At 34.1% G+C, this 18,100-nt stretch overlaps 1 protein-coding gene and 2 long non-coding RNA genes across 7 annotated transcripts; 1 reads left to right on the forward strand and 2 right to left on the reverse strand.

Moving 5' to 3' along the window:
• Nucleotides 1-6,367: 6,367 nt before the first annotated feature.
• LOC112461401 (Golgi resident protein GCP60) lies at nucleotides 6,368-10,217 on the reverse strand. Its single transcript, XM_025026632.1, has 4 exons — nucleotides 9,501-10,217; nucleotides 7,495-8,594; nucleotides 7,328-7,387; nucleotides 6,368-7,222 (listed from the first exon to the last, which is right to left on the reverse strand). Exons 1-4 carry the CDS (start codon nucleotides 9,697-9,699, stop codon nucleotides 7,115-7,117), a joined length of 1,467 nt encoding a protein of 488 aa, XP_024882400.1. The 5' UTR covers nucleotides 9,700-10,217; the 3' UTR covers nucleotides 6,368-7,114.
• Nucleotides 10,218-10,290: 73 nt separating this feature from the next.
• On the forward strand, nucleotides 10,291-15,467 carry LOC112461402. 5 transcript variants are annotated; one of them, XR_003041543.1, is made up of 6 exons: nucleotides 10,291-10,605; nucleotides 12,449-12,637; nucleotides 12,725-12,967; nucleotides 14,220-14,381; nucleotides 14,711-14,819; nucleotides 14,933-15,467. It is a non-coding gene; the product is annotated as an uncharacterized LOC112461402 (long non-coding RNA). The 5 variants fall into 5 exon arrangements; XR_003041541.1 differs by lacking the exon at nucleotides 10,291-10,605 and adding an exon at nucleotides 12,057-12,380; XR_003041542.1 differs by lacking the exon at nucleotides 10,291-10,605 and adding an exon at nucleotides 12,057-12,252.
• A 441-nt stretch (nucleotides 15,468-15,908) lies between these two features.
• LOC112461405 lies at nucleotides 15,909-17,814 on the reverse strand. The gene is made up of 5 exons (XR_003041545.1): nucleotides 17,627-17,814; nucleotides 17,321-17,384; nucleotides 17,040-17,227; nucleotides 16,439-16,628; nucleotides 15,909-16,194 (listed from the first exon to the last, which is right to left on the reverse strand). It is a non-coding gene; the product is annotated as an uncharacterized LOC112461405 (long non-coding RNA).
• Between the last annotated feature and the right edge of the window lie 286 nt (nucleotides 17,815-18,100).

The following is an 18,100-nucleotide window of genomic DNA, read 5'->3' on the forward strand; positions in this document are numbered from 1 at the left end:
CTGCAGATAAAAGTTTTAGACTGTGTACGTATACAAAAACCTTGCAGCCGTCACGGAAATACAATAAAGAAGAATCCTGTGCTTGCAGAAATAAGCTGCGAGCTTTAGTATAAGAGAAAAGTATGTTAGAAAATTTCATATGCACATGTTACGCGTCTCCCCGAATTCAGCCAAAAACTCTGCGCTCTGTATGTATGTGTAAGAATCGGTGAGCACTTCTTTATCGACGCTGGTCGAGTTTGCCTGCGCTCTGTATGTATATGTAAGAATCGGTGAGCACTTCTTTATCGACGCTGATCGAGTTCGCCCGCGACTCCAGCATCCCCTTAACACTTTTGATCAAGAGATTATAAAGTACAACATACTGCAGTTTCAACCAATTTGACCGGGATCCATTTTCCCTATGGCTGGGCCCGGGGTCCTGTAAAAAAAAAACATTTTCTTAAATTAATTTATCAAATATTAACTTAATTTATTTATTTATTAAATACACTATAATGTAAAAAATTCCATTTAAAATCAACTATATTGTTAAAATTATTTTTAAAAATTCGTAAATTAAGATTAACAAGATTTTTATAATTATATTAAATTTACATTATAATCACTATCAGAAAAATGGAAAATTAAGGCTTTAAGAACAACTTATCCATTATATGGCTTACAATTTTAATATTAAAATTTATATATTCGGTAATCTAAAAAACTTTCATATTACAAGTTTGAGCAAAAATTCAAAAATTTTAAATTTATATATACTCTATATTAATTTCGTCATTTTTAATTTATTAATTTTGATGTTTTTGTTTTCAATTATTTGACAAATCCTTTGAATAAGCAATTAAAAAATGTAAAAACTACCTATGATTTAATTTATACTTATTTTCGGAATATAGGTAAAAAATGCAATATATTTAATCACAAAATCCGTTTTAGGGTTAAAAGTTTTGATGACATGAACACGGTAAATTTTATTAAAATCAGAGTTATAAATATCTGAATAATATGTATGTACTGTTTCTCTTAGGATTATATAATTGCTTATATACATTCTTACAACTAGCTTAATTTAAACTTATCCTATTTTAAATTTAATTCAATTCGCTTATATTATCTCTACCATATATCAGTTTTTCTGTCTTCCGGATGCATTAAGAGTTCCATCTCTCTCTCTCTCTCTCTCTCTCTCTCTCTCTCTCTCTCTCTCTCTCCTTTCCTCCCTCCCTCTCCCCCTTCCGCCTCTTCTTCGCCCCTTCTAACCCTTCTCTTCCTCTTCCAATTTTGCTCATCTTTTTTTTCCTTATCCCCTCACTCCCTTCTTTCTCTCTCCCTCCTGTCCTCGCTCTCTCAACTTTAAAATTTTATTTTTTTATTGAACTACATTATTAGATATAACTACATTTAACGTTAAATGCACTTACAAAAACGAATATAGAGCGTAGTATATATCAAAACAAATAGAAACCAGATTGCTGGACAGAGCGCGCCAAACGAAACTACGATCGCGCTTCGGAAGTGAGTCCATGTACAATTAATTTTTCGAGACAATGTGCCTCGCTATTTTAGCCAAGCCAATTTGAAAGTTAACGCGCAATTTACAATTAGGCGTATACGCTATTACAAAACGTCGAGAGTCAATTACGTATGCAAGCTGTCGAGGTGTTATCGTAAGCAATGTTTCCTTAGGTTATCATTTATCGAACATTTAATGGATCCTTAGGTTTAAGTTTATATATTGCCTACATTTCGCGAATATTACAAGATTTGCTAGTATTTTGTACATTTTGATTGAATACGGCCGATTTATTCGCATTAAATATATTTCGTAAAAGAATCCGATGTTCTATTACATACCTACTCTTTTAAATCGTCATCTTTTATTAATTAATTATAACAATTTATTAGAATTACTTATAAAAATTATAAAGAAATTTATATTAGAAATGAAATTAGTTAATAATATTATTGTCTCTGAGAGAGTTGCTCGTTTATATTTGCCTTCGCAAATAAATTGAAATGCTGGCAATTAAGGTGATCCTAAAGCCGTGATCCTAGCCGGTTTTTTTCGGTTTTTTTCTTAGCACTAATCTTTTAATTGGCTTTATAGAAATGCAAAATTCTTGTCTAGAATTAAAGTACGCATCAAAATCTAGGTCATGGTGGTCGAATTTATATGTGGTGGTCGTCACGTATAACAAAAAATATTAATTTTTTTTCGTTTTCGATATAAATTCGACCACCATGACCTAGATTTTGATGCGTACTTTAATTCTAGACAAGAATTTTGCATTTCTATAAAGCCAATTAAAAGATTAGTGCTAAGAAAAAAACCGGCTAGAATCACGGCTTTAGGATCACCTTAACTAATAAGAATGTATCGGATGCATAGCGATATTCACATTTTCGGTTTTCTCATATGTCATCATTGTCATGTTTAAATATAAACGATGATTCGAAGATTTCACTTGTTACCATTTGTTACGAATTGTGTTTAAATTCGCGTACACGCCATGCTACGAACAGCTCTACGGAAAATATATAGATGAAGCGATAAAGATTTACGAAAATTCGTTCTAGGAATTGAAATTTATTCTTTTTTTTTTTAATTTGATAAACAAGAATTAAAAAGGGATGAAATCCAAATTATTTTCTTTTCAAAATCCTCATTTAGCAATATTGCTCGTAGAAGATACAATAATACGAAGGAAAAAAAATTTTTTTGTTATTTAAAGTCCGAGCAGCTCAAGATAAGAAGCTTGATGTCGTAGAACGAATTTTATTGGCGATTTCTTTCGAGTATGTAGTCTATCTTTCTCATGTGCGCGCGGTTTTTCGATCATTACGGAACTGTTTTATGCATAGATCCGTCGAGCGATACTTATAAGTTGCGCATTTTCCTACGGAGGATAAAGCGAAGTAAATCTGAACTAATTAAGTAATCTGTTAAGCGATAGCTCAATTAATTAACACTGCACGCAGTTATTATTGTCAAATGCGAGCGTACGCGCAATGACCAGAAAGATGCGCCGAGATTTTGATAAACTTCATTTTCAATCACAAAAAATCGGCGCGTAGCGTTGCACGCGCTCAACACACATACATTATACACGCACACGTTTTACCAACATATGCCTTCATCGTGTTTATACGTATAATACTTTGGATTCGTAATCTTAAGGCTAAACAGAAGAGCAGCATTGCGCAGGAATTAACGCGAGTCCAAAGTTTAAACTTTGACTAAACTTGGATTAACTTAATCGGTGATTAATCCAACCGATGAAATTGACTCCGGAAAAATTTCCATTATTCTCTGCAAATCGTTTATTTCTCATCTTTTTTCCCTACGTATGAACAAAAAATTGTCAATTTTATGTTACTGCAGGCATTACTGAATACGATAATTACCGATTAAATTAATCAGAGTTGTCTCAAAGTCGTCCTTAAGTCGCTGCTTCGAAGCTGTTTCGTAGATACACGGAATGTCCTTACGCGTATTTTTTTATTTACACGGATTCTTCGATCGATTTGAAAGAAACTTAGGACACTCTGTGTATATAGACATTACGTCCGTGTTGAAGACTCGAACGATGCGTCACGAATAGTGTGTGATAACTTATTCTTGGTCAAAGATTTTTCATACAAAAATATACATAAATATGTACATATGTATATATATATATATATATAGATATATATATATATATATATATATACATATATATATAAGAAAATAGTTATTTGTGTAACAAGTGTCGTAATTTTCATCTTTACACACGACTTACACTCCCTATTTTATGTGGCACTTTCCATGCACGTGTTGCATAAAATATCTTATAATTATATACAATACATACATATATATATATATATAAAATTGTACACATAAATATGTATATAATTATATATAAGATATTTTTTTCTTTCTCTTGGATAATTTCGAATAATTTTTATAGAAAAAGTAATAAAAAGAATAATTGAAAAATAATTCAAAAAATAACTTTTGCATTGTGTTCTTTAAAGATATGTAAAGGCTAATATTTATAGTCAGATCTTATATTTCAGATCGTCTGTTTATCTTTAGATGTTGTACGACTCGTTTTATTGGCTACGGTGCAGCTAAAGATGAACCATAGACGTATATATAATAGACTGAACATTGCCATTGAAGAGCTCCCGGCAAGATCTGAAGAACAGAAGATATGCTTGCGGCTTGCGGAGACGCTTTCCTTTCTAATTGTCACAATTATGAGGTGAACTAAGACGATCTTATAATATAATAATAAAAATCTGACTATGAATACCGGCTAAAATGGCAAAATATTATAATGTTCTATATATAATATCACACTTCACATACGATTATTACATTTATATGTCGTCAATGAATAAACAATACCGTCTATATGTAACAATTAGTAAAGTTTTCAGGAGAGGCAAAAAACTGTGCCCAAAGTGAAATATACAACTATTTATGTGATGAACATCCTTGAATGAACATTGAACATTGAACTCATCTGTAAATAATATGTATAATCATTTACGATCTTACCTGTAAAATGATAATACGGAACAATCGAAGCCAAAAAGTGCATTTGAAAAAAATGTTATATATGCGGTATTGTTTATTCATAGACGATATAATTATATGTATATATAGGAAAACTGTTCTCATTTCCTCAAAAACTTCACTTTTTATAAAAATGCAATGCAAAAATTACCCTTTTAATTATTTTTAATTCTTTCCTGTATAATATATAAACAGAGAAAATGTGCCCATATAATGTCTATCATACCTATTCTCGTTTTATATATCGTCTATATGTTTTATTTTCTTTATACAAGAATAAGAAATTATATATAGATATAATTATATATATATATATATATATATATATATATATATATATAAAAATATATATTATATATTTTTATATGAGAAATTTTTTACCGGATCGTTTCAGCCCAAAATGCTAATTATAAGAGCACGCCGACGATCAAATGTGATATATAAAAACAATTTTTAAAAAGTCAAAAGTATCGAGAGACTTTTGATTAAAATTTACACTCGGTGTTGTAAACACATGTCTAAAAAGGATAGATCGGTATATACGTACCTACCTGTAAATTTTCTAGAAATGTTCTAAAGTGGTTTCTAAAATCACGTTTTATACGTCCGATCGTCGGGGCTGAAACAATAAGTGGAGAGCTCATAACTCATAACGCGCCAGATAGCCAGAGGCCGCCACGAGAATCTCAGGGTGACGAGTCTGACGAGGAAATATAGCGAATTAATTTTCGGCGTAGCGAGTATTGCGAATATCCAAAGATCGTAATTTTTATTATCGCGTTTAGATTGAACGGCGGACCATTCGATCTTCAGGCGGCGATGGCAGACGCTAAAAGCGGGAGCTTTGCATCGTTTAAAATTTTCAGCGAGAATTGAGGAAGGCGAACGCATCGTCGTTAGAGGTAGAACTTCGAGATTCGTTGACTGCCATATCACAGTTACGCCGTAGCGATTGCGAAGTACATGCGAGCGAGCTGCATGATGTTTTGTCGAATGCGCTACACTGCGACGACACGTTCGATCCTATACAGAGGATCGAATCTACATTCAGATGAGCAAGATCCATCCGCGTATTCGAGCAAAACACGCTCCAGAAGAACAGGAGGGACGTCGAATAGCTTTCTTACTGAAAATGTACAACGAAGCCGTATTTTTTTAGCGAAGTACTTGGTACTTGACGCTTAGGGAGTAGAGAAAGTTATGCTTGTTGAGTAGGCTGTTTACATGAGTATGTACGTATATTATATGTATGTACATACGTATATAGCTATCGCGCTACGAGCCAAATATAACAAGCCAATGGGTAATTCCGTCGTTTAATCGGCGTTTATTTAATCACTCACGGACAATCCACGTGTACTTTTAAGGCGCGAATAACGGAATCAATTTCGCTCTGTCTTCGAACAAATTAACGATACAAAACTTATGCCGTCTCAAAAAAGTGCTTTTCTAATTAAATGTCATTATAGGTAGAAGCAGAGAGGTTTCTCTCTGGTCGAAGTTAAACACGTGATAAAATGGAAATGCGATAAGAGCGGAATCACGCACGCATACCCGTTAGTGTAAGTCGTCTGTAGTTGGATGTGTTATTACAGGATATACATATACTATATATTCTCATCATTATTATTATTATTATTATTATCACTACCATTACCATTAACAATATCATGGATAATACAAAATCGCACGATATTGCTATAAAAACAATATGGCTACGTACCTAGTATAATAAACGTTACTAGAAAACGGAAGAAAAGGGGGTGAGCTTTGTCGCTATAATGCGAATAAAACAAGAAATGCGCATTCTGCTGCTATATTTAAAGAAAAATAAGATAATTTTAATAAAAGCTATGACAGTGAACTAAGCTAGGTGATAAAGTTTGTACAACATCGAGTCGCAAAAAACATTCCACAAGCCAGTATTCACATAGATAATACAGATATACAACGTGCGTGTACACGCAGTGTTCCGTTACTCACTGCCAGTACTGAAAATATATAATGTATGTGACGTAAACTATAGATTTTTAGTATTGGCGGTGAATATCGGAACGCAGCCTTTATCCTTCGTTTTAAAACAGAGACCATCATGTATACATAAAGATTGGCGCGCCGATACGAACACTTGAAAATTTCGTCAAAAATCGCGAAGAGATGACGACACCTGCGTCGAGGAATGGTGTACGCAAAAATCGCCGCAGGTACGCAATATTATGCACGTAGAAGAGTCGATTGCCAATTTACATATGACACATACGCCTCATAGGAATTCTCACCTCTCGAGGACAGTCTAGAATCCGTTTTCTCCTCGCGCACACACTTTTGCCACTTTACAGAACATATCGTGTTCTTACTTAACTATATAATAAATATATATTTTCTTTGTATGTGAACAGTTTTGTTGCTTTCGCGCGAACTAAACAAATAGGACAGATGGGATTCTTTATTCAGTTGGACTAGCATTATCAGTAGACGATTATGCCAAGGCTAGTGCTCAACAACATGTACTCGTTATACATCACGTCTCGATATGCAACGTAAAGACTAATTATTATTATTCTTGAAACCCTGCCGCGTATAATACACTCGGTAGTAAAGCGTTTTACTTCGCCAAAGCGAATATGAATTGTCGAACTTCAGAAGATATACTCCCTGCAAGCAGAACAGTAACGATGATAAATAATTAATTATCTTCGGCGAAACACGTATGCATACACGTGCGATTAAATAATAAACCACATTTTCTTATGCTTTTACCTCGCCTGGATATTGATGACTTCCAGCGTAAATCTCCTCTTGCGAGTCTCTCCTATATATCTTTAAATAGTACACAAAATAATATATTAGTATAAAACTTGTGTAACTTAAATTGTAATTATGCAATTTTATCTGCAAACGAATACAAATGGTATTTGAGTACTTACGGGTACTATAACGCTTATAGGTGGGGTAGTTGTTCTACGTTCAGGTCGGGCGTTACCATTCACCGACCCGCTCTCTAGATCTTCCCGCGGTTCGTACTCCTCCTCGTCCTCGTCTTCTTCCGACTCGCTTATGTATACGGACACCTGATTCGTCTCTGGTTTCGACCATTCGAAATAAACCCCGAAACCAATATCGTAACCGTCTGTTGCAAACTCCCAGAACAGACACGTACCGTCTTCGTGCGTCGGTACTCGCACCGTGACGGTTTCCCCGTGGCCGACCTTGATGACCGCGTCGCCCGTTTCCCTTTTGATGGTCTGCTTAAATTCCTCCACGCCCTTTCTCGTCCACATCTCTGCAGGAGTTATGGGCGGCCAGTCCTCCACCTCATCTGAATCTTCATCATTCACATTTTCGTTCGTGTCATCCTTGTTGTTGACGTCATCGTCGTTATCGTCATTTTTGCACGTCACATTTTCCGATTGGACGCTCTTTTTCTTCGTCTTCTCCTTTTCCTCTTCTTCCTCCTCATTTTGGTCCTCAATAACTAACTGGTTCTGGTGAAGTTGCTGCATGTACTGATGATAATGCTGTTCCTGTAATTGCCTAATCAAAACGCCTTGCTGCTCTGGATTGCCAGGATACTGTTGCTCAGCGTATATTTTGAACTGATAATACGTTTGTTGATTCAAAGCATCCTGAATCTGCCTCCTTTGAGTTTCCTCCTTCAATCTCTCTTCCTCCTGCTTCTTCCTCTCCTCTTCTAGCTCCTTAAGTTTCTTTTCCTCTTCCAGTTTTTTGGCCTCCTCTTCTCTCTTAAGCCGTTGCTTTTCTTCAAAATCTCTTTTTTGCGCTTCAACTACAGTTCTGAATAAAGGACAAAGTTTGTCCAGCAATACTATAAATCCTTCCATCGCCTGCTCCTTCGATATATATCCCAGATTTTGCCATGCCAAGCGCCTGTCTCTTCCGATCATGTCCAGGACACCTAATGGTGGTGCATTTTCAGCTGTACATTTTCCATGCGTCACTTGTTGCGTGAACGCCACCAGTTTCAGTTTATCCTCGTAAGAGAGATGGACAGCTTTGCCTTCTTTCTCTAAATAAAATAAATTTTTCGGTAATAGTTTTGTCAAAAATTCTGATACTTCTTAAATGTAACTTATTTACTTGATACATCTCAAATTTACAATATCGAACATATTCTTTTAACACTTGTTACATCTTAAACATATATTTAAGTACATTTGTCAACATTCATATTTATGTTACATCAGAATCTTATAATTTCATTTTTCATGATAAAACAAGATAATTTTTGTCGACAATTCATGATCATTGCACACATATTACAAACTTATACATTGAATATAAGAGAACTCTAATCTTATTTTATATAAAAACTTTTACAAGTGCATTTTTTTTATAAGTCTGAAAGTGCTCACAAAAATTTATATAGATATATACATTATCTATACTTGACAATTCTTATTACAAAATATACCATTTAAAATTAGCAACTATTTGACAAAGAAAATAGAAACTGTTGTACGTATCTTTCAGTTGTATTATTATCTTTAATACATAACATTTAGAATAAAATCTTTATGGGAATTCATTCATTTTTCTTTGTTATAAAAATCAGCATGACAATATGAAAATACATATATATATGTATATAAAATAAATTTTTGCATAGAGAAACATGAAAGATTTTTAACGCAGTAGTTTAATGTTTAATTGAATGTCTGATCTAAATAAATGTGGTCGCGTTGTATCGCGACGAGGTGGCACAGGTACCACGCGAGTAGGTGCGTTCAGCCGATACTCCGCTAGCCTAGCGCACGTAAGCAGCGAGCGCTTTGCTACCATTTGCTACGGAAAAATTTGGCTGGACAGAAGCGCTCGCTTCTGTCCAGCCAAATTTTTCCGTAGCAAATGGTAGCAAAGCGCTCGCTGCTTACGTGCGCTAGGCTAGCGGAGTATCGGCTTGTTAAGCGCTCACCTTTGTAGAAATTGATCGCGAGCTTGTAAAGCTCTCGCGTCTCGAAGCCCCAGAGCCGCGGCTCGCAACTCCTCGTCGTAACGTCCACGTCATTGCCGTCGGTCCTGGCCGCCGTCGTCTCGTCGTCTTCCGTCGCGGAAATGCTCAGCTCGTCAATCCGCTCGCCGAGTGTGGACACATCCTCTTCGGCAGCGGCCATTTGCGTTCGTGTTTGACACGTCGATCGAAGATTGATATAAATCGCGCGTGCCTAACCTCGTCGCTTTCGCTCTCGTCCAACGTCACGTCGGAACACGGTCGTCGAGCAGCAGCCCGTAGCCTACCCAGCATTATCTCGTGAGCGGCATGACGAAGATCTGTAGGCGCGCGCGCGCGCCTACACGTTCGCGCACGCGATAAAGACGCAATAAAACGCACGACGAAATCACCAATGATCACGACGCCGGACGCTGCTGCGGGCTGCGGGTGGCTGTGTTTGGACTGTCTGGCTTATTGTTAGTTTACACCGACCGTTTAGTACGCGTATCAAGTACATACTATATTCGGACTAAATCCATTGGTACGATCGATGCACATAAAACGTAAACGACGGCGTATCAGAATAATACTTGATACTCGAGATTCTCGAGAACACAGTTGTTCTGGCTGATCTGCTGGACACGGAGCAAAAAATGCCGAGAAAGACGGCGCAACCAACGCGAACGTGGATTCGACGCGGCCGGCAGCGTACTGCAGCGTACTTGCCGTACTGTCACGGTATATACTTGTGGTACTGTATGTTATGTATGTATATGTATGTATACATACATAACATACGCCCGTGCGGCCCGTGTTGCCGTTTGCCGTGTTGTATCTCACGACGGGTCGAGGTCGTGGCGAGTAGATACGTGCACCTTGGGGCTCCTGTACGCCTGACCGGCCTGACCCTCGGCCGCTTGGCCCCGGCCCCCCGCACATGCATATTTATGTCTTTACATGTATGTATACCTATACGTCTAGCGACCCCCGGCGATTCGCGTGGTTTTTCTCTCCTGGGTAACGCGCACGGTTCGATACGAGACGGAATAAATAGAAAAGTTATGGAAGAACAGAAACTCTCGCTGGGGTAAGTATTACAATCTAAGGAGTATTCAACTGCGATACGTTAGACTTAGATTTAGATAATCCGTTTGAAATGTTTGAATTTATCGTTTTCTTGTTCACCGGCGATCCGCGATGTCGATGACATCAATATAAGATCAATATAAATAAAAATTGATCGATCTCGATGCCATTGACATCGCGGATCGCCGATGAACAAGAAAACGGTAAATTCAAACGACGATTTTAAGAAAATAACTTGCACCTTTGCATCAGAGTCGTCTACTCTTGCGCTTTTGGCGCATCTTTTCTCTTCAAGACTGTCGTCTCAGTCAGCAGTCAGCAAACTGCCTGCAGTATGACAACATCTGTGTCCGAATTAAACTCTTGTTTTGCCGGCGGAGCCTGTTGATGCAATTTGACAGCAGATTGTCGGCAGAAACCGAGCAGAATCTATCATTTCGTAAACATCTATAAAATAAAATACTTTATTCTATATATAATGGAATACTATTATTTAAATTGTTACGAAACGACAGATTTTGCTCGGTTTCTATGATCGATCTTTCATTATATTCTAGTTAAAAAATTCTGTTATATTTCTGTTGACATTCTGTCGCGACAAACGTTGCTGTACACACTTTCATTTCGGTTCTCGACAGATTTGGCTAAGTATTCGGGTTGTTCTCCTTGTCATAATTTGTAAAGAAACGTGAAAATGAGTAAAACAAAAACATTTCTAGCTTTTTTATCTCCAACGTTTAATCATCTCATTTCGAATGCAGGATATGTATAATAACGTGATCATAATGGCCATATTGCACCAAGAACAGATCTATACATAACGCTACTTTCTTCGACCAGGTATCACAATCTTCATTGAATATTTTATAGGTATCATCTTGAAAGTTATAGTAAGTGTAGTAAAGTCGGAACTCGCTTGCGGCAGCAGTATATAGTTAAGGCTAAGACAAGATATAGGTTTAATTAATAATATATTGTACTATATTTTCGAAATATATAAAACGTAAAGAATAAGAGACATAATAAAATTGCAAATGTGCAATAAGATAACAATAACAAGAAACGAATAACAATTTAATTATAAATTATGTATAAATTATTAAAATATTTATCTCCCTTGTTCCCTCCCCCCCCCCTCTCTTTCACACACACATACACACACACTTCAGTATTTTATGATTATTTATATCAATATTTTCAAAATAATTTTTTAGGAGGACAAAATATGCTTAGTCACCCAGTATAAGCAAGGAACATTAAAATAACGTTTAAAAATATTGACTTTATGTGTATTTTTTAAACATTTTTTAATAATATTATACACATATTTGAAAAATATTATTTTGTAATATGATTTTTCTGAATGTTAAAATATTTTAAAAACGTTACAGAAAATATTTTTCAAATGTTACTCTGACATTTATTTGAGATTAATGCAACAGTTCAAAATTCCTTGTAATTTGGACTTGGAAATAACGTTGGTAATATATTAATTTTCTGTTGTTAGAATATTATTGTTTTATATTGTGCCTAACGCTCATCGCGACAGCCATGATGCGTACATTTACGTACGATGCGTGAGTGCGTATACACGCGTGTGGATCGAGCAGTGCGGAGTGCTCTTTATTTACAGTATATTTATATATAAGTAACTATTATATTCTAAAAGTTGTATATTAATAATAAGAACTCAATTAACCATATGTGCTATGAATAGTAGCTGATATGATGATCTATAACCTATAATTTAGGTTAACTACAAATAACGTTCTTTGGGTATCGGTAGAAACTATATAATGGAATTATTTGCTATTTTCTTGCAATTTACTGCCGATTATTTTCAGCTGTTTGAGTGCGTCGAGATCATGAGCAAACGCACGCTTGTCGCGACAGCCAATCGGAAGCAGTAATAGTTCTGGAGACTGTAGTCGCATTATCTTACATATACGTATGATGCGTGAGTGTGTCATATATACGTACGTTTGTGCTTGTGCTGTCGAGCGCTTTTAATTGTATACAACATTTTTATATGGGTAAGTATTAAATTATTATATTCTAAATCTTGCATATTAATGATAAGAACTCTGCAATTATCTAATGTGCTGTAATGTGCTGTCTAGGTAGCTGGTGATTCAAGATCTATTTTTCAACCTATAAGAGAGAGATTTGCAGAAGAAAAGAAATATACCAAAGTATTAATAAGGATCGAACATATTCTTGATGTACTCGGGCCGCGAGGCTGAGCAATATTCTAAGGAAAGTATTGTACAAGATACAAAGATTGGACAATATCTCATCTCTTTATCTTCCATTGACATTTTGAAGATATGCTAAAAACTGATCAAGAAGCTTTCATGCAAGTTGTAAGTAAAGCTGCTTATCACAATTATAATTAATTGTATAAACATTTACAAATAACATTTCTGGTTAGTATAATAGTTACATAATCGTAGTAGATATAAATTTACACAATAAAATCAGACTTTAAAAATTTAAGAATTAAGAGAAAAGACTGTAAGAGATATCTCCTCTCCCTCCCTCTCTCTCTCTCTCTTTCTCCCTTTTTCTCCAAGAGTAGTATATATAATATTTGCAATTTAGAGTCGACAAAGAGATCACCAGGACTTGTAATTTTTACCAATTTTTTGGTATTATTTTCAATGTAGTGCCCATAGCAAAGATAGTAATTGCGCATTATCTGATGTATCTACTATGTTTATAGTTATTTTGATTGTGGCGTAACATATGCATATATTTTTTGTTTATGATAATTTATTAGATGAAAAAATAGATGAAAAACTCTTAAAAGTATCAGTAACATACAGACAAAATCATCCAAACGTCATATCAAATAAGTACTAACGCATTCATACTACATTGTTCAAGTCTTTTATGCATATATATGGATCTTCTATACATAAATGTGTGTTGCTTTGTTTTACCATATATTTAGCAGAAAGCTTAAGTATTTATATATAAAAATCTTCTTGCAAACTTTTCATATATTTTTAAGCTTTTAAATTTAATGGAAATGGTACAGTAATATTTTTTTACACTTTTCTTTAACGGAGCAAACATACTGATAATATATAAAAGTTGTACAATTTTTGTAACAAATAAATATTTATACACTGACAGCCCGAGATCTTTACTTTGAAATTTTTAAATCATTTTTGTGATGTATTGAGCAAATGCTCTAATTGATTTACACCTATTTTTATTATGTAAAAGCATTTGTAATTCTATGCAACCAATACGATATATGTAAACTTTCTAAAAGAAGGTAGAATTTTGTCGGTAAAGTTTTCAAATATGGTATATCCTTCAAAAATCAAAATGTATTTGTATTAATCTCTATAATGTATTCAACTGTATGTTTTATGTTTAAAATGATCAAATAGAATCTTGAGGAGGAGCACTTAATGCGTCCAAAACCAAAAATGGTTACTCTGACTCTTAATCTTACAAACTTATATCTATAATATATGTCCTTTAATATGTTCTATAATATTCTATAATATGTGTTATTATATTTTAAAAGTCTTCTGAATTATTTTCCTTGCAATTTATAATAATAAACTGCATTATATAGAATTACAAGTATAAATTTTTCAGGTGAACAAGGTTATGTTAATTGGAAGGAAACATGAAAAGAATTTTATTAGAAGAAGTTTGAGGGCTACATTTTCTGATGACTTAGCCTCCATGTATTTATGGACTGGCCAAAAAAATAATTATAAAATTGGAGATACGCACACACAATTCTGAGCATTAAAAGTAAGTAATTTTTTAAGAGATGTATATATTACTTACAGTATTAAATGCTATGTTTTATGTCTCAGAATTTATTAAAATTGTCTCCTATTTTTTTGTAGCAATCATCGTTAAAAAGCAGGACACACATACACGTTAAAAATTCTTACGAAATAAAAGAAAAATATGTATATCCATAAACTAATATTTTTGATCGATTTAGTATATATGTAAACTATTCCGGAAACTTTTGTGTTATTTCAATAATTATCATAAGTTTTAATTGCCATTAAATTAACATTATTTATTTCTTTCATCTAACAATAAACTGTACTGAATTTTTCTTATTCCAGAAGCTTTTAGAGCAATATTCCCTCGAAATACAGAAAAAGATTTTGAACACTTTGTAATGGAGTGGTTCAGATTCGCAAACGTCCGTAAGGAAAAAAAAACATTACAAAGGTAATGTAATGTATTTCGGTATATACTCTCTATAAAATAAAATTATTATAGTTTGCCGCGTTATAATTTATAAGTAGCTTTTTCACTAATTTAATTCTACTTTTATTTTTCAGGAAGTGATAAATATATTATCTTACTTGCGTGGCTCCGCGCGAGTGATTATTTATAGTAACAAATTTTTTTATTTGAAAGATGAGTTTTATCCCAAAACCTTCCGCTAGGATCAGTGATCTTCACCAAAGATATTATTGTGATAAACTGAAAACTGTAATATATATATGGTATATATTATTTTTATATAAATAAAACTTTTTTATGATAATTAGTGAATTATTCCCTAATGCAGATTGGTATATAACAGGCCTGGGCAACTTCGAGCTCCGGAGCCACGACACTCCCCTACTTTCCGTGGATAGAAAAGAAGTGTCGTGGTTCTGGAGCTCAAAGTTGTCCAAGTCTGGTCTATAAAAAAGCAATCTAAATAATAATTAGACAATAAATATTGAAATATTTTATTACTATTGCATATTTATTGAAAACATGTTGCCTGTAATAGAACTAAAACATCAATAAGAACTTTAAATAAATGTTAGAATTAATATTACGGTAATCTTAATATAATATTGTAATAAAGTTGATAGTACGTTTAAATTTTTATCTCAAAAACATTACAGGAATGATAGAAAAACCTTAGCGCAACGTTATGGCACTCCCATTTCAACATTACTGAAATTTCGGAATCGTGGTCAAAGTATGTTCATAATGATGTTCTATACAACATTAAGAACTACATATTTAACAACATTACAAGTTCTAGAATATTGTTGCAATAACATTGTAATAATGGTTTTTTGCTTACTGCGAACCTTCCAATTAATCTTCCCAAGTTGCAACCACCATGAATTGCTTTAATTTGGGGTGCTATAAGTGAGATTTATTTTGCTTCGCAAAATTAACGAGGAATAAAAAGTTATTAACAATATTATAAACAAAAACGCGACTTTTTAAACATATATATATATATATATATATATAATACACAAGTGTTTTCCTCGTAGAATAATTTACAAAATCAGAATATATAGATATACTGTTGCGTCCTGTTCCTGCTCGGTTCTGTTTTCCGTTATTTTTTTCTTTCTTTTTTTATATAATCACAGCTTATCCTAATACGTAAAAAAAAACATTGCTATTGTATTTTCCTTTTTCTGTTCAATAATTAATCGACACAATCAGAGAGTTTCTCTGAGATATTCGTAAACTGCGATATGAGAGTTAGGTTTCTTTGGGATATTCGTAAACTGCGTCGTAGTGAAATGCTGTGCCAGAGATTCTGGAATATTTATCACAGTATAGGTTGCGCCGGAAGTATAAGCTGAAATAAATATCAGTGATATATTTGTATGATATTTGTTTTCAGTGAAAGATTAGTTTCACTGAAGATTGTTTTTAACATAAATTACAATCCTTGTATAATTTTAATTTAAATATGAAAAGTAAATAAAATGCAAACAGCAGGAATAGTTTTTAGTTGTTGAAAAATGTATCCGGCACAAACGCTTTATAGCTTATATCTGTAATATATATGTATATTAACTAAAATTTAGTTACTAGCTTACCTTGTTCTTATTACTCATTAGGTCATAATCCTGCTCTAGAATCCGTTTTAATGTGCTATCTGTATCAAGATCATCGCCTAATGGTTTCATACTGGCTCCAGATTGGCTACCACCACCCACTGTGTACATCGTCACTTGTTTCACCCATGTAATCACAACTACTCTCTGTATCCTCTTCTATGTTTACGTCCTATAAATTACAAATGTAATTCTTATAAACTTTTCTTACTTTTGCAGTCCTCGATCTGCAATATCATACGGATAAATTAAATCATGCGGTAAATTAAACCTTTCATAGCGCGGCAACGTTAAGAAAATTACGCCCTCACAACACGATAGTCAATCAGCGTTACACATATTTTTCAAGTTATTGCTACTATCTCTTTCTGTTATTAAATTATAAAAGTTCTGAAACGTCCAAAATCAAATTTGTAACTTGAAAATAAAACTTAGGCCGGTATTCATAATCAGATCTTATTTCAAGACCGTCTTAAGTAATATCTTAAGATGCTAATACGGCTCTGTGATTGGTTAATAACATCTTAAGATTGTACTTAAGATGGTCTTAAATATAAGAACAGACTATGAATACCGGCCTTACTTCTGTATAATAATCAGCGTGTTGGCCTGAACTGCCATCTTCGGAAATTCCGGTCGTAGATGATGCAGCTCGACTGCCACTGCTTCTCGCTCTACGACGAGGTTCTTGATGCTCTGTTTCGTTTCGATTAAGCGCTTTGACATTTTATGGCTTCTCTTTTAGCGTTTGTCCCAAGACAGATTCCAACCCTTACACAATGATAAAATATATTTATATTTTTTTAATGTGTACTTTAATATGATTTGTATAAGATTAAGTTCACTAATGCTTTTCTAACTTACTTGGAAGTGCATGAGATATTCCACTGCTTTTCTACCTCTTAATGACATCAATGACATCAAGCATCTGCAAACAATTTTATAGTTAGTTTGAACTGCGAGTTTCCGTACGATAACAAAATTACTTATATCTACTTGTACATACAATATAAGCGTGTTTATTTCTATATTTCATAAATCTGTAATTTGATGTAATTGTTCAAATACAGCTTTAGTAGATTACCTCTCTACTTTTGCAATCTATATCTCTTTCATATTGCAAGGATACTTTTTACTAAGTTCAAAATTAAATTTGCATTTTACACTTACCTATATTTTTGCACGTGAAATGTAGCCAGGTATTAGGCATAAACAAATCTGATAAATAAATTGAAAATAGGTTAAGCACGTTTCCCGTGTTGATAAACTAAAAGATGCGATTTCATTGACGCTAGAAACCAGCGGCAGCGTCAAGAAAATGTAGTGGGGGAAGAAGTTCAGACCGTCTACCAACTTTTTAGCGTACATACCGCAAAATTCAACAGAACTTCTTCCCCCACTACATTTTCTTGACGCTGCCGCTGGTTTCTAGCGTCAATGAAATCGCACCTTGAGGTGGAGTGGGGATAAACGGATAAACGCTGGCTTTTCTTCGCTCGCATGAAATTTCAGCTTAATGCGTTCCGAAACCACCACATATTCTACGTCTCACCCCCACTCTCCGGCAGCTAAACGATACAGTTTCGCTTTTTTTAGCGAAACCGTGATCTAACAAACGTTTTAATTAGTATATTCGGAACTAAC

This window comes from Temnothorax curvispinosus, unplaced genomic scaffold (assembly GCF_003070985.1).
Source record: "Temnothorax curvispinosus isolate PA1 unplaced genomic scaffold, ASM307098v1 QBEX01011355.1, whole genome shotgun sequence".
Classification (NCBI taxonomy): domain Eukaryota; kingdom Metazoa; phylum Arthropoda; class Insecta; order Hymenoptera; family Formicidae; genus Temnothorax; species Temnothorax curvispinosus.

Excerpts from the sequence above, each read along its gene's own strand:
- LOC112461401 (XM_025026632.1), bottom strand. The coding sequence starts at position 9,699 with ATGGCCGCTGCCGAAGAGGATGTGTCCACACTCGGCGAGCGGATTGAC. Across the intron at positions 8,595-9,500 it reads CGCGATCAATTTCTACAAAG|AGAAAGAAGGCAAAGCTGTC; the intron begins GTGAGCGCTTAA and ends TATTTTATTTAG. Across the intron at positions 7,223-7,327 it reads GTCATCAATATCCAGGCGAG|GGAGTATATCTTCTGAAGTT; the intron begins GTAAAAGCATAA and ends TTCTGCTTGCAG.